General features: G+C 52.5%; 6 protein-coding genes across 6 annotated transcripts; 3 read left to right on the top strand and 3 right to left on the bottom strand.

Annotated features, from left to right (window-relative positions):
• Positions 1–93: 93 nt before the first annotated feature.
• B0T23DRAFT_307359 (putative dCMP deaminase) lies at positions 94–1,411 on the top strand (the record flags this gene model as incomplete). The annotated part of the gene is made up of 2 exons (XM_062834416.1): positions 94–115; positions 180–1,411. The coding sequence occupies 2 exons, from the start codon at positions 94–96 to the stop codon at positions 1,409–1,411; spliced, it is 1,254 nt and encodes a 417-aa protein (XP_062697478.1).
• Positions 1,412–1,626: 215 nt separating this feature from the next.
• On the bottom strand, positions 1,627–2,320 carry B0T23DRAFT_27365 (uncharacterized protein). The gene has a single exon (XM_062834226.1). It carries the CDS (start codon positions 2,225–2,227, stop codon positions 1,877–1,879), a length of 351 nt encoding a protein of 116 aa, XP_062697479.1. The 5' UTR covers positions 2,228–2,320; the 3' UTR covers positions 1,627–1,876.
• Positions 2,318–2,605, bottom strand: B0T23DRAFT_425262 (uncharacterized protein; the record flags this gene model as incomplete). The annotated part of the gene is made up of 2 exons (XM_062839904.1): positions 2,318–2,387; positions 2,451–2,605. The coding sequence occupies 2 exons, from the start codon at positions 2,603–2,605 to the stop codon at positions 2,318–2,320; spliced, it is 225 nt and encodes a 74-aa protein (XP_062697480.1).
• A 4,673-nt stretch (positions 2,606–7,278) lies between these two features.
• B0T23DRAFT_370846 (uncharacterized protein) lies at positions 7,279–8,028 on the top strand. Its single transcript, XM_062836618.1, has one exon. The coding sequence runs from the start codon at positions 7,719–7,721 to the stop codon at positions 7,995–7,997; it is 279 nt and encodes a 92-aa protein (XP_062697481.1). The 5' UTR covers positions 7,279–7,718; the 3' UTR covers positions 7,998–8,028.
• A 1,667-nt stretch (positions 8,029–9,695) lies between these two features.
• Positions 9,696–10,648, top strand: B0T23DRAFT_308831 (nuclear pore complex component-domain-containing protein; the record flags this gene model as incomplete). Its single annotated transcript, XM_062834491.1, has 2 exons — positions 9,696–9,931; positions 10,051–10,648. The coding sequence occupies 2 exons, from the start codon at positions 9,696–9,698 to the stop codon at positions 10,646–10,648; spliced, it is 834 nt and encodes a 277-aa protein (XP_062697482.1).
• Positions 10,649–11,500: 852 nt separating this feature from the next.
• B0T23DRAFT_308583 (Alpha/Beta hydrolase protein) lies at positions 11,501–13,701 on the bottom strand (the record flags this gene model as incomplete). The annotated part of the gene is made up of 3 exons (XM_062834477.1): positions 11,501–13,349; positions 13,437–13,573; positions 13,636–13,701. 3 exons carry the CDS (start codon positions 13,699–13,701, stop codon positions 11,501–11,503), a joined length of 2,052 nt encoding a protein of 683 aa, XP_062697483.1.
• Positions 13,702–15,930: the final 2,229 nt, after the last annotated feature.

Genomic DNA, 15,930 nt, shown 5'->3' on the forward strand with positions numbered 1-15,930 from the left:
TAGATTGTAGGTTGTGTCTCAGATCGATGTCGTGATAGCCTTTTTTTCTCTTATCACATTCCTTTCAAGAACAGACTTAAAAGGAAACTCGCCATGTTCATCGGCATCTGCGGCAGTACATCAGCCCCTCTTGTCTTTCCATCTTCTACCCAGTTGAGTCACTTACACGCTGTCAATAGGTATTTGCGCCGGCAAGAGCACCATCGCTCAATATCTCGTTGAGCACCATGGCTTCACACGTGTATCTCTAGAGCATACAATTAAGACAATCGATGATATCGTCAGCGGAGAGACCCCAAATGATCATGTCAACGGTCTAATCCACAAACTCTTACCCGCCTACATCACCTCTCACACCCAATCTTCCACCTCCGCGCGCTCGAAGGGCCATGTCTTCCCCTCCGCCGACGATCTCCTCGACTTTATCACTAAGCACTGGCGCGAGCGATGGGTAACAACGGACATTCCCACCGAGGGGATCCTCGACATGTACACCCGCCGGCCTTTTTTCCTGCTTATCAGCGTCGATGCTCCCCTCACTGTCCGATGGCGCCGCTTCCGTGAGCGCGGGGAAAAACAACAACGTCACCGAAACAACATGAAGTCCTACTCCTCCTCCGCCGGCGGTGCCGCCCTTGAAGCTGGAGACGAAGAACAACAAGAAGAAGAAGAAGAACCCCTCATCTTCGAATCCTTCGCCCACCTCAACGACACGCAACTCTTCCTCCCACAAACCGGCCGGCTCCCACTGATGTCGCGCGCCACCGTCCGCCTTCTCAACACGTCGCCCTCTCTTGCGCATCTCTACGCCACGCTGGGGAATCTCGACCTGCTCAACCCGGACCGTCTCCGGCCCTCATGGGACTCGTACTTTATGGCGCTCGCCTCGCTCGCCGCGCAGCGGTCCAACTGCATGAAGCGGCGGGTCGGTTGCGTCGTGGTCCGCGACAAGCGCGTCATCAGCACGGGGTACAACGGCACGCCTCGGGGATTGATCAACTGCGGCGAGGGCGGGTGCGGGCGGTGCAACGAGGGCCAGGGGTCCGGGCAGGGATTGTCTACGTGTTTGTGCATGCACGCGGAGGAGAATGCGCTGTTGGAGGCCGGACGGGAGAGGGTGAGGGAGGGCGCTGTCTTGTATTGCGATACTTGCCCGTGCCTGACGTGCAGCATCAAGATTGCGCAGGTGGGGATCAGTGAAGTGGTGTATAGCCAGGGGTACAGTATGGACGGGGAGACGGCGGCGGTGTTTAGACAGGCGGGAGTCAAGTTGAGGCAATTCATTCCGGTAAGTGATGCTGTTGTGTTCCTTGCATGCTCATCCTTACCCTACATGACCTGCAAAAGTGGAGCTGGAGGTGATGATATGCTAACAACAACATTTGTGTGCAACAGCCAGCAAATGGTTTGATATACTTGGAGAAGACCGACTTTTTCCCTCAAACGTAAATGAGTTGGAGCATCGATAGACGTCAATCAACATGAACATGTAGAGAGGTACCAGTAACCATATCACTAGAAATGATGCACAACTCTACTGTAACAGTGACAACTTGGCAACGATACGAACCATAAATATAAGGCAACAGCATTCACTATGTATTATGACTGGCAGTTATGTTTGGATACTTGAGCAACAACATGCACAAACGCAACAAACGACATTGTCATGAGTAGACAAACTAGGTATCAATAATATTAAGAGATGACTGAAGTATAGAAGGAGCTTATAGTAGGCTGCAGCAGTGGTATAAAGGCGTTCAGGGTCCCCCACAAACGTCCACCTTTCCCTTGCTCCGACCTTGGCGATGGCGATATCTCAATGTCCGTTGAGGCTGCAGTCCACAAGTCCAAAGAAAAGTCGCCGTTGAAAAGCTCAAGGTTCGACTAGAAATGGCCCTCTTGCAGAGATTAACCATTTCCGTGTTGGCCGTGTTATCCCATGTCCTCCCTTGAACCGCAAAAGGAGAATCGAATACCGAGGGGGAAATGGTAATAAAGGTTGTGACCCAGCAAACAATGGCTGGAAAACGACCAATATCGGTATCGGATGATGGTGCGTGTGTCGGTAAAAATGAAATGACGAATCCGGGAGACCCTTCTTCCCATTCTCCAAACAACCGCGCCTTGAAATAGCACTCCTTGTCTTCCACTTTTGCAGCCAAGTAAGCTCATGAGGAAGCTCATAGTAAGTAGGAGGGCTTTCCTCCCCGTCCAAAACACCCATTCAATCCGAAAAACCCTCCCAAATTCATTTTCCACATACATACCACCCCTCTCCCAAAGGTCCAAATCATAACGATTTCATTAACATCCCTCATCCTATCTTCATCTCTTCATTGTGGCCGACATGTTCTTGCGTGAAATGGGAGAGGGGTAGGTTCAAACTTGTTGTTGAGTTTGTGTAGGTAGCTTAAAACTGGGCCTTGCGCTCCCGGCGAGCAGCGCACTTCTTGTGGATGAATAGAGCAACGAGGCCGACAAGAACGATGAAGACGACGCAGAAGACGACAATGACACCAGCCTCGCGGCCAGCCCAGTTGCTGCGCTTGGCGATAAGGTTGAGGGTGTCGCGGACGACAACGGAGCGCTGAATGGCAGGCATTTTGTGATATCTGGACGAGCAAAGCAATGTTAACAATCCTGCCCAAATGGAAGCTGGATGGCGATACCGAACAAGAGATTGTGGAAGGGAGGTTGGTAAAGAGTGGGGTATGATAGGCAAAGGCTGCCGGGGGCGGTGAGAAGGGGACCCATAGGCCGATCCAAGCCCGATTAAAGGCCGGTGGTGAGATGCCCAGGGTGCGAAGTGGATATCGCGTGAATGATGCGATGATCGTGGACTTCGCCAATCGTGGGCGCCAATTGGCAAACTGATGACGCCCGGGGAAAAACGCCATGTACCTGCAAGCTTGGCACTTGGCATCCGTCATGTTCCACCCTCTTACCGTTCCACAAAGCCAAGCCAAACACACGAGCTCCAGTTGCCATCCAACGCAACCATAGCAAATTGCAAAGCAAAGATCCGGAGCGGCCGAAGAAACAAAAAGTCCCTCTCGTCGCAACCCGAAATGCTATGCTATGTTTCTGTTGCTGGCTACATTGGCAGTCTGTGCTGGTGCAATGTGGCTTTGCTTGGGAGCAGGTGACAGGATCAAGGGAAAAGCGCGCGACGCAAGAGCATCAGTGCGCACATGACGTCCGCAACGGCTGGTCGGGCGGATAGATGATGATGGTGTTATGGGGGGAGAAGATAGACAGGTAGTCAAGGAACGGGAACGCTTACGGGTTGAGAAAACTCGAAATAAAGCCGAGGTGTAATAGGTATTAGTGATCCTGCGTTTCGCTAAACAGAAACGAGTCGGCAAGGGCAAAGCTTCAAGCTTGATGAGAACGGAGACGGGTTGGATGAGGGCCGTAGGGTCGAAATATATTCGATTATGGAGGTGGATAAGAGGAGGAGAATTGGCGAACAACACAGGACGAGGGCAGGGAGATTTTGTGAGGATATGCAGAACCGACTTGGAATAGCGGGCTAGGGCGGAAAGTCTCCTGTCTGGATGATTGCTGTCGAGTGAGGTTGAGGGGAAGGGAAGAGAAGAGAGGAATGGGCGCGTGAATCGAAGGGGCAGACGGGGAAGAAAAGAGAGAAACAAAATACCTCCAGTGGAGCTTTTTACTGTCGTCTGTTTCTCTTGACGGGAGGGGGGGGGGGTGCGTGTTGTCCGCGATTGATGCCGCCGGGGCAACCGATTGAGATGGGGTGTGAATCCGGCAGGAGGGAGTGGAAGAACTCGCTCCCGTCGAACTGCAGCCAGACTGCAGGCGAGACTGGCTGCCAGGTTACCGTGCCGAAGTCCATCCCACGGCCCACGATACTTCCTTACGGGCACTACTACTTACACATCACCACCCAACCACGCCCCAGCCAAAGAGAGAGGGAAAAAAAAAAAAAAAAAAAAAAAAAAAAAAAAAAAAAAAACCGTTAGTGCGAGGGCGTCGAGGGACTGTGCACGGTACGCTGACCAGTAGAGCTCTGGGCGCGGGAGGTTCCACTTGATCCAAAGCTTGGCCACCCGGAAGACGGGCAGTGGACGGAGAGCTTGTCACGGTTTGGCTTGCAGGGCGGGAGGAGCAGGGCATCCCTCACTCCATTGCGCGAATTTACCCCATGCTCTCTCGATGCGGGCCTGACCGTCAGAACGACACGACAAGGACCCCAACCAGTCAACCGACCACTCCAACCACCACCACATCAGTCGGATCCGATGGCCGATGGAGTAGTGCCGTGACCTCTTTCTCCCAGCCCTGGCTATTCCCTGCAAAAGCTCTGCCTTGCTGACAGCTTGGTTCTCTTCGTCCCGTCCCTTCTGATGGTAACTCCCCTGCAAATCGCCTTACTGACAGCAACTTTGACATCAGGCACACAACAACAACAACAACAACAACAACAACAGCGCCTGTCGAGGAGCCTTTTCGGCCAAAAGAGCAAACCCTGGCCTGCCTCTGCTTAACTGGGCCAGCGATATCCGTCATTCCGTCCAGGCCCCATTCGACGACGAGCACGACCTAGCGGTGCCATTACGGCGTTCGCTGCCGACACAAGCGGACACCGCACAATGCCGGTCGGTCGTGCTCCGCGCTTGTGGATTACCCTCCGGTGGTACCTGCTTCTTAGCCGCTACCCTAGCTCACCTTGGTAGGTGTTGGTGCGGATTGTACGTAGCAGCGAGCCAACGACGAGAGGCACCAACGGCCCTGTTGTCCACCGACCTCTCACCGAACCAAGGCTTGCAAGGTACTGTGTACAAAGGATAAGGCAAGGATCATCCGGTGGAGATTGTGGACCGAGAATCACCGTGGTCATGGCGATTTGCGACGGAGGGGGGAAAAAAAAAGAAGCCCAGTGTAGAAACAAAAGCACGAAGGAAGCACGACTCGCGCCGCCAACCACATCCTCCCATCCATTCAGCCAGCAGACCCTCCACATAGGCAAGGCGGTCGTGAAGAACCCACAGTTCTTCAGGTACCGTTCTTTCTGCTGCAGATGGGCGGAAACGGGAACCATCGGAGCGGCGCAATGATGGAACAAAAAGCCATTTTCGGCTTTGGCGCTGCTTAGTTGTGCATAGCTAGAGGAAACCTAAATAATCGGACGCAGACCGCATGTCTGGAGACCCTGAGAGAACTTAAGGTTGTGCAAATATTTTGTGTGCGGGAATTGTTGACCAGACATTATCAACGTCTTCGCAGTCCCGCGGAGGGTGAATAAAGAACGGGGAAAAGCACTTCACCACTTCAATCTTATGTGATACACCAAGTTTAACCGCCTCGGCAATCAGGTCTTGGATGGAGGTCGTTCCTTCATCGCCTTCGCTTCATTTTACCCCGGCTGGGGAATAGTTGGAGGAGATCATCACCGAGGTCGTAACTAGCGAGGCAGCTGAGTTCGATACAGAGAGCATGGGGAATGGATGGTAGTGTAGTCGTCCTGGCGTCACGATCTGACTGATGAGCTGTTTTGTGGTAACAGCACCAGCACATCGTAGTGGGGATCGCGAAGCACCCTAGCCATAAGCTCGGACCAGCTGGCTGAAGAGTGGAACAAGTCATTTTACCTGGGCTCCAGTCGGCCAGTCGCAACTCCATCTGGGGGACCGTCTTAGCTCCATTCCAACGAAAGTAAATTGTTCATTGGTTGCAGTGTCGCAATGGTCAGTTGGTCGGTGAAGAGCAGACGCTCTATGTATGTACGCAGTACATACGCAAAAATGCTTATGCAGATGACAAAAGCTCATGTACCTTCCCACGCCCACGCAAAAACCCAAGTACAAGATACTTGCCCCGGCTTTTCTTCCAGCTATTGCATCAACTCTACCGGAACCGGATATAAGCCTCATCCGGGTAAATAGCCTCCTTTTGGGCGCGCTGAGCTGACTGATGCAATCAGGTTTACGATATACCAGTTCTTCGGGAAGTCGTGACAAAAGCATCAAAGACAAAAAGTGACTGGACTTGGCGCCAAGAGAGACAGCTGGCGCAGGTAGGGTGGAGATAGTTACATGAGTTTCTCCCTTCTGCATATACCGAGCTTTGCCGTTTCCACGCGCTCCCTCGATGGCCCCCACTTTGCGGGCTCTCTCGACAGTGCTTTTGATGCTCTGTTGCGGTTTCTCGTCTCTACGCGCGCGACGTTCGGCACCATTTCGCACCAGGCTCGTCTAAGACAAATTGACGTACTATGTACATATGTACACCTTTGCGTGGATATAACTTGCTAGTTCGGTACGCTGGTCATCCAAGAAACAGGGGCCAGATGAGTGTTAAGCCATACATTTCTTGTATGAAAGCTGAGGTTCTTTGCCCTCTCCAGAAAGCCACGCTAACAGATTACATCCCTACAGAGGTGTACCGTGTACACCAGACTGCAGCCGGGTCACCCGGGCCAGACCACCGAGACCATGCCACCGCCGCAAACACCAAGGACGGCTTTCATTCCTCTCATTACTTTGGTTTCTTTCATGCGTTCTCATGGTCATCAAAACAGTTCCCAGTAGCTGTTCACAGCCCTACAAAGTCGTTGGTGTCTTCTCAATCCGCCGTTGACATTCCGCTTTGGAGTCCACGTTTATTCGTCTTGGATGAGGCAGGCCGGGATGGGCTCAGGAACCGCGCAGGAACGTCAGAAAAACCCACTGGAAAAAAGGTTGTCGAGGGTTCGACCTGGACTGGAACAAAAAAAACTTGATCCGCCAGATACCGAAGATGCCTGACTAGAGACCAGGGAGCCTGTGCTCACTCAAAGCTCGCCCTCCGAAATTTGTGCTTATCTGCCCGAGTCCACGACGGAGAATGCCCGCGAGCGGTGACGATTGTGAATAGTCTGACAACTGAAAGCCACCAGTGGTTGTTCAGTGGTTACTCTGGGAGCCATATCATATATGTGTTGCATTGAATTATTTCCGGTTGACTCCATAACTTACCTTCTTGTGTGCATGCTCTATGCATGACCCCATGCGACGATATGCACCAGTCATATCCCGAGCAACGCATCTTGCGTCCCTTTGTGTGGATGCCCGCGCTGCCGTGGTTCCTTCAAGCTTTTTCTGCATGCGGCCTTTCCGAGCCTTCCATGCGGTACCCCTTTTCCGGCTGCAGCTCGCTGGCTTCGAGAAGTACCTTGGAAGCAGATTGCAGCCAAAGGCAGCCACTGAGAGAAGCCAGAATAGTGTACAGCCAAGGGCACACAACTCGGGAACTGCTGGCATCCCACGACCAGGTGGATATCCGCTTAAAACACTGAATCTCGAATCTGTCAGGAACACAGAGGTTTCTCATTGTTTGCTATAGGAATGGTGAACGGCGCACTACCAAGCTGTGGTTCCTCTTCCCATGGTAATCAAAAGTCCCATTCAATGCTTCTCACAAAGTCAGTCCTATCCGAATCCTGCCAGCCACAAAGTTTACAGACACCATCCGAACGCCCTCATCCGTCGCATTTCCGGATCCTAGCCAACCTCCACCCCCGTTCATTTTCACAGTAGTGTACCCAACCTCCACGACCAAATTGCGCTAAGGGAAATCTCCATCACTCTGGCTTTTAGTCTGGTCAGCACGTTATCTGTGCCAGTCCGGGGGAGGGCAGGCAATAGGGAAGGGCAGGGGTAGCAGCGAGGACGAATGGCGCAGAAGGGACGGGAATGCGTGCGCAGGAATGAATGTGTATCTGGATGGAAATTTTTTGTATTGGTGTTGTGTTGTGTGAATCGGTCGCCCAGTGCTGGCCGTTGTCTTTTGCGTTGACCGAGAGTTTTCAAGCCTTCTTGTTCGTCCCATGCCCCGTTTACCGGAAGAGAAAGAGTGTTCTCTATGCTTACCTGACAGATGGCGTGTGCCGCCCGCCAGCCTGTATGATGAGAAATAGCAGTAAAATCTTCATCCTGAAGTTTATCGAGTTGAGCGATGCCTATTGCGGGTTGTCTCCCTTGCTTGGGTAATTCAGGTACACCGTATCACCGCTCTTACTACCTTATATCTATATCTGCCCTAACCAGTCTATGTGCATACTTTCCAGTGCCAGCCTGTGTCGACGGAGGTATTTGATTCCTCCAAACGTTCGCCCCGAGTTCCTGAGTCCGGAGAAGCCACGTGTGAATGAATCGCACCGCATCCCTGTTGCCAGTAACACCAGAGACAGATGGACTGCGGTGTCTATAGCCTGTCAGGAGGACTGCCAGATCGGTAATCCTTGGAATGGCGGGGCCCCGGATCATAAGATAAATGTGCAAACTCTTCTGATAGAATGGCTGTAGAGTTGTTTCTAGCTCAAACGCGATCGAACGGGTTGGGCATCGCTACCATCGACTGCTGTCCCGGGCCAGTCACAGGGCCAATTACCGGGACAGCTCAACGATATCTTGGCTGACATAGAAATAGGGACAAGATGATGAAGTTCAAACTGAGCTGGATGACGAATAAGGAGAAAGCAGCATACTGTAAGCAACAGTGCGATGATGCCAATCGGCAGGCAGCCTGTGTCAAGTGAGTCTGATATGCCAGCCTTGATTGCCGACAACTATCTTGCGACAATTTCTCAAGCTAATTGTGAAAGATGGAACACTCCTGGAACAGTAGGCGACTCGGATTGTTCAACCCCTATTATAGGATTACGTGATATACGTGCTGTTAGACTGTTATGCGCAAGTCAAAGTGATATATCTTTCCAGGCAATTGGAGGAGAAGACTGAGAACATTACGAAGGGCTTTTGCCCGAATTCCTCAGAGCAGACACAGCTTGCTCTCAAAGGAGTAAGATTCACTCTGAGCAGAGAAGAATGAGCGGGGGGAAGTCCAAGGAAAGAAGGGTCAATGAAGGGGACGGGATCTCACGTCGACTTAAACTGATGAGCTGATAGAGCACGATTCACCGAACGGAAAGAGAATGCGCTTGCTCGCGCGGAAAACCAGACCCAGGTATGAAAGAAAAGAGAAAAAAAGTATGTTACAGTTTTTGCGAGACTCGACGCGTTTTCGTTCGACCCTTGTTGTGTCGATGAATGAGTGAAGTGTCAACAAGTTCTCGATGTTGTCGCGAATATCAATTCAAGTGATGGTTCGTGAGGATGGTGGATCCCCGAGCGGAACAGATGGCCCAGCGCTTAACCCTAACCCTGATGGTGGGTTTTTGCTTGGTGCTGGGTTCGGCAGTGGCCGGCAACAAGCTTTGGTCTTGCCTGCCCGGCGCCTGAAAGCTTGTTTGCCAAGCAACCACTGGCACATTTGAAGTCCCACACTGGACTGTCCCGCGACACCTGGGTTCGGGTCGAGTGTTGACCTCAAGTTTCGCGGCGCGCGACTCGGGTATCAGTTTTTCCTTTGACTTGCGACTGACGACAACAGAAGACGCCCGGAACCCAGCCATTGACGAGCTCAACCTCCCGCGTGCACCCACGGCGACGGCCATTCATCTGTTAGTAATCATCATCGACAGCGAGGACGACTTATAGGTTACAACAGCAGCTTAATCGATCGGCTGCAGTACGGTCGCAAAATTGGACGACATCATCGACAAGATCAGTGACGATACTGATAGACCTATCAACCCCATCAAAGAACGAAGAGCGCCCTCCGACCACCCAGTACATCATCGCTTCACGATCACCCTCTATACTTCAACCTGATTTCTCAACTTGACTATGGCGACGACCGTGACCCGAACTGTCCTGACTCCGGTCAAGCAAACCGCCCCCGGCGCCACGGTCCAAGCGGGTCCTGGCAACTGGAGGCATCCTCTACTGGCCGAACTGGAGAAACGGCGAAGAAGGACTGTCTTTGGCGAAGAGAACGTGAGGCAGATTGCATACAACTCTTTGGCACTCTTCGTCATCGAGAGTCTACGGGCAGTTTTGCATCCTTACTTGCGCGTGGAATTGTACGCAACTTCCCCCCCCCCCCCCCCCCCCCCCAACCGTCTCATCCCATGAACTAAACTTGTCTTGGGGACAACCGTAAAATAGATGGTACCGCCGATGCTGACCGTTGATGTGTTAGCCTCACCTTGAGCTGGAAAAGCTACGGTAGCTGGATCTACGCCGCTCTTCTCCTGGTCCCTCTGGTCAACATTGTTATAGCATTACTGCCGCTCTTCCGCCCGGCAGATGACTTCGCCGACATCCCCCTGACGCCTTCCCAAAGGAAGCTTCTCGGACTGCCACCGATCGCGAAAGCGACCCCAGGGGCCACCGCTATCAGCACACCTCCCAAGTATTCCCGGACGCCATCAATGGCAGGAACGCCAGCTAGCATGAAAACGGGCGGCTCTGCGCTGTCGATGGCCAAGAACGGTAGCTCGGAAATAACTCTCAGCGAGCCGTACTCGCCTTCGCCCGTCAGCCCTCTGTTTCAGAAGGTCATGCAAGGGAACAAGCAGTTTACGGTGAACGCTTTCAGCCCGCTCGGCGCCAGCACGATGAGCAACCCCTTTGGATCGAGCATCAGCAGCAGCGCTTTTGGTTCTAGCACAGGCAGCAGTGTGTTTGGCGAGGGTCCGGCCACGCCGACCCCGGCGTCTGGAAAGCGGTCGAATGTGTCGAGTGTTGCGCTGACCAACAAGTGGCTGTTTGAGAAGCGAAGGAGGCCGGATTGCTGACTTCTGCTGGTATGTTCTCCTCAGGACTTGACCTTTGTTTGCTCACTCGCGCTTCTTCCTCAACCAGTGGTGGTTTCCTCCTATGTCGAATAGAGATAGCAGTAGCGTGATGCAGCAGAGTCTGTGATCACCATTACTTTACTCTGACAGGATTTTTCCTGCAGTCTTCGAGATCTTTCCATTGTATCTAAGCTAAGGTCTGGCGCTGAGAACGGTCTGTGTGGCTCTTCACTTTCAAGAGGCGGCACGTTGATATCCAGTCAGTCAATGATGCGGGTTTCCGTTTTGGGGTGCATTTTCTTAGCGAGAAGAGAACCATTGATCCAAGATACCCATTTGTTTCTTATTTTACTTTTATCTTTTCTTTCATCAATCCCAAAAGTCTTCTTTCGAGCTTTCGATATGCCGATTATGACTATGAGGGTATAACGAGACCCTGTCTACTCGATTACCCATCGTAGGTGAGTGGAGTCATTTATTTCACTTTGCATCGCTCTCTGTATGGTCGGTTGGTAGGTAGTACAGGTTCTTTGTGTCGATTCACTCAAATCTGAAGTTCAGCGGCATCCTGTTGCTGCTGTTCTGCTTCGATTTCCCTTCCTCTCATTGTCACTTTCCCCATGGTATCATTTGCGCTCTCAATAACAGAAATGGATCAGCATAATTAACAAAAAGGCGTTCCCGAAAGTGTCCGCTTATCAAAAAGTGTGGTTGTTGAAGAGAATCCATCTAAGCCCAATCCCTGTTTTACATCAATATCCAAATCACATCATTAGAATCTTTCCACCTTTCCTTCCTCTCCTCCCTTGTGTTTCACCCCCTTATCACCGCCAACGCACCCCCTCGTCCACCCTAAGAACTCGGCGCTGGGCTCGGCGTATTTACCAGCGTTTCTGGACTCTCGCCCTCCGACTGATTCCTCGTCGGCAGATTGAGCAGGTTAGGATTATTGTTCGACGGTGGTGGCGGCACACTAGCAGCAGCGACCGCTTTGCCCTTTTCCGGTTTCGTCGATCTACCACGATTCTTCTCCTCGTCACTATCTTCCGCTTCTTCGAGGATCGTGGAGGTTCCGGGGGCGATGGCCACTACCACAGAGGGTGGTTTTTTGAGTCCATTGTTATTATTCCCGCTGGAGGGGTTACCGCTGCTGCTAATCACGTTCTCATCGACGGGAGAAGCGGGGACGACAACGACTTTGTCTAGAGTGACGAGAGGCCCGGCGGGGCCATGTTCTGTTGACGGAGGCGAAGGGAAGGATGTTAGTGAGGACCCACCAACGGCAGCGGTTTGTTGTGGCTGTAGTTGTTGCTGTTCTTTCGAAGGCTGCTGCTGATGGGAGCCCTCGGACTTTGCTGCCTTTAGTCGCGAATCCCGCGCCAACACTTCCTTCGCCAGCCCCTTCACGCCAGCGACGATGATCTCGGGCCGCGTGAAAGCTAGCAATCCTTCAGCGTGTCCTGAGACGCGCTCTTGGAAGACGACGTCATAGACGGAATTGCCCCATGCCGGGCAGACGTAGGTGTGTTGTTCGGCTGAGCGGGCAGCGGCTTGGGCGCGGGACAAAGGGACTTGCTTGTTGAGAGTGGGGAGAGCGTCGCTTGATGCTCCTGCAGCAGCTTTGGCTGTTGTCGTTTCAGTGGAATCCTGTCCTGCTGCTGGAGATCTACCGCCGTTGCTCCCCGTGCCCGTGAAGACTGTTATCGCGACCTTGGGCTTCTTCCCGCTCAATTTGCTCGCGCTACTTTTTTCACCATCATCCTCAGGATAGGCCGCGCAATGCGCCCAGTACCTCATGGCCGTCTCCGGACCGGGTAACCACAACATGTTTGTCAGCGTAATGATCTTCTCATGCGTGAAAAATGGCGAGGACAAGGCTGTTTCATCCAACCCCATGGCACGCAACCCCCTCAGCACGAAGACGAGCATGCCGGTAGGGGAGTCGCACAGCGCGTAAGCCAGCGTGTTGGGGTCCTCTGCGAGACCACCATCGCCACCACCGAGAGAGTTCAGGCCCATCTTCCTCTTTTCCTTATTGGTTGTCTTCCTCCCGTTGCCATTGTTCCCCGCCGCCCAAGGCCCCCAATCCTCCCCTTTATATCCCCACTTCTCCTTCTTCAACATCTTGGCCACCATCCACTTAACCCACGCCCCGGTACCTTGCTCGTTTCTGGTTGGCGCTTTGAGGGGGGGAGCAATCAGGTGCGCGCCCACGCACGACTTGGTGTGGTGCGTGGCCAGCCTGTTGACCACCCGGAAGTCGATGGCAGCTGGCGAGAGGTGGCCCGGTCCGGAACCAGTGACAAGGTACTGGGCGTAGCCAAGGCGGCGCATCAGAGTGTCGAGGATCGTGGCGGAGGCGGGGATGGGGGGGATGTTGGCTGGGAGGGCGTCGCTTAGACCGAGACCGGGGAGGGAGGGGATGACGAGATGGAAGGTTTGTTGTCTCGGAGAAGTGCCATCTTCTGTTGCCGCATCAGGATCTGTGAGAGGCTTGATGAGGTGCCCCAGGGACAGGTTGGTGAAGGGGAACGGAGGGACCAGGAGGAGAGGCACGGCCTCGGGGTGTGGAGAGCGGGCGTGGATGAAATGGACTCGGAGGGCGGCGTTGCCGAGATTCGGAAGGGTGATGGTGGTGCGGAACTGGGGGAGGGTGCTGTTGAGCGTGCTTTCCGCTTCGCGCCAGGAGTATCTCTCGAGCCTATGCAGGAGTTACATGTTAGTCTAGTGTCCTGCTGCCCCTAAACCCATGACCAAATATGCCATCTGGCGTCGGTGTTGTGCATACCAAAAATCAATGAGCGGTTCCACGATCGGCTTCGGCTCCCACCAATCTTTAGACCTGTTGCCTGAGCTGGAACCTTCGTGGGGAAGACGAGTAAGCTCGAGCTTCTGTCTGGTGAGGTCAAGATGCTTGGTCGGGATCTGGTGATCGCGGATTAGCTAAATGTCTCAGCATAAAGACGAGTTGGGCTATATGTACTCACATGAATCTTATAAGCCTTCACTTCCTCATCCGGCGCAACCTGGACATCACTGCTTGGATCCGCCATCGAAGATCCCGCTATATTATCTCTCGTTTTCCAAAGAGCTTGTTATGCAGTATTCGAAGCTCTGGTATGAGAGAACGAGAAGATAGTTCTGGTCAGTGAATTACAAATGTGACGATTTAACGAAAACGACAGTCGAATAATCGATCGAAAGAGTTCACCGGTAAATAAGAAAACAAGGTGAAGGGTGAAAGTTTCAGTGCCACCTAGACACGCAGCGGTCCCTCAAAGAGATATGTATATATGCAAGAGGGGAAGGAAGGATTAAATAATAACAGAACGAAAGAAGTCTTCAGCCACTAGCCGGAGATATGGGCATAGACTGGAGAAAGTTAGGAAGATGTAGGGGACTAGGTAGGTAGGTAGGTAGGTAGGTAGATGTGGTCGGTACAGAGGAGGGAGGAGGTAGGTATAGTGCCGTAGAGGCACCCCCCTTTCTCTCTCGTCCTCCTCTTCCTCCCCTTTCCTAGTTTGTAAACCCTTTCCTAGTTTGTAAGTACAGAAAAGGATATTTCAGGACCTGCATGCGGACTCGAAGAAAGCTGTAAAGCCGTTGGCGCACCTTTGTCAGGCCATCCAAAAGGCAAGCCAAGAGAAAAAGTACCTACTTGTTGCTGCGCTTATGCAAAAGTTGACTATTACAACCGTGTACATGGGTACTTGGCGGAGATAATTCTACTGCCTGCAGCCAGCAGCCAGCATGTGCGCCCCAAAAGTAATAGCGCCAGAAAACCAGAACACCGGAAACGAGGAGGGTACGTTGACAGGCATTTTCCGAAGCCATTCTAGTGTATGTATGTGCGCACTTCCATCGGGTGCGCAATGTGCACTACCAGCATTCTTCTCCTGTATGCTGGATGTACAGTTGTCGGATTCTTGCTATTATAGCTTTGGTCTCTGTTGTTTGTGACAAGCACCTAGTTAGGTCTAACTACTATGTAGACTAGGCGCTTGTGCCCCACCCCCGGGGGTCCATATTTCCCTGTGACCTAGACATCGCATCACAGACTTCTTTCTTTTTCCTTTCTTTTTTGCACAACCGGAAAACTTCAGTTGCCGACACGCGCGTGCCTTTGCTTTGGCTTAGCTCGGCCATTCGGAGGAAATCCTACGAAGGAACCCAGGATCTGGCATCCGGTACAATGAAAGGACGGCAGCAATGCGCGCCATATCGCGTGGGTATGATACCGTAGTCATATTTAAGGGGTCAGACTAGGTCGGGTAAGGCCCGGGGGTTGGGCCTGTTTAGCTTGATGGGGGAGGGGGGGTGGGTGTCCAAACTGACGACAAGGTCACAAGCCTGCAATGCGAGAGGAGGGGCGATATAAGAGGAGACAGAAAGAAAAGAGAAAGACGATCTCGAAGTCAAGAGATGGACGATGCCAAATCCTCAAATCATGGGACAAAGGGACTTGTCTGTCGCATATCGGAATTCTAGACTTCACTAGATAGGTGAATAGTCCTCCATTGATGTCCCTTCCACGAGACCAATAGGCGTCCATCGTCATCATCCCCACGAACCGTTGGACTTTCACTTGACGCGCGCCGCGCAAAAACGCACCGCACCCTGGCGATCTCACAACCACCCGCCCTACCACTCTGCCGCCTATCTGTGGCTAGAGCACCACCTTGCACAATAGAACTTAAGGCCTTCTGCCCCCAATTGGCCGGCTTCCCCAATTTGCCGCGGCAGCAGCCACATGAGCCGTGCCTTGGAAGTCATGAAACAGTGGCGGTGCTGACGAGTCCTTGCATCAAGATCCCTACCTGTACTTTGTGAACCCTTGCAGGGTTTCTGAACGGGAAATTGATCAGCAATTTGACGATTTGACGATGGGATGGGGTGCAATAGCAGTATGCCACTACCTATGTTGTCTTGGGTTTGTGCCTGCGGGGGAAAGTTTGGGGTTCTTCACTTCTGTCCTTTAAAAGAAAAGAAAACAAACACCGAGGTTCTGTTGCCCGGGGGGGAGGGAGGCCGAGAGAGGGACAAAACCTTGTTAATAGCGAAGACTGAGCGCACTTGAACCAAGCATCGAGTAACCGCGGTACATGTCACATCACAGCTTGACAACATGTGGGGACTTTGAGATGGGGGTAAAGCGACTGGTCTTGCTATCATCAACCAAATTCGAACCAGACGCATTGCGTATGTTACACACCCACCTGCCCAATTGGTATTATGTTTTTTATGCTACACGACATCGATGTAAGCAAGGCGTCCGTCTGCAT

This window comes from Neurospora hispaniola (assembly GCF_033458365.1).
Source record: "Neurospora hispaniola strain FGSC 10403 chromosome Unknown B0T23scaffold_1, whole genome shotgun sequence".
Classification (NCBI taxonomy): domain Eukaryota; kingdom Fungi; phylum Ascomycota; class Sordariomycetes; order Sordariales; family Sordariaceae; genus Neurospora; species Neurospora hispaniola.

Bases quoted from the DNA above. Each gene is read 5' to 3' on its own strand.
- B0T23DRAFT_370846 (XM_062836618.1), top strand. From the start codon at position 7,719: ATGTGTATCTGGATGGAAATTTTTTGTATTGGTGTTGTGTTGTGTGAA.
- B0T23DRAFT_27365 (XM_062834226.1), bottom strand. From the start codon at position 2,227: ATGGGTGTTTTGGACGGGGAGGAAAGCCCTCCTACTTACTATGAGCTT.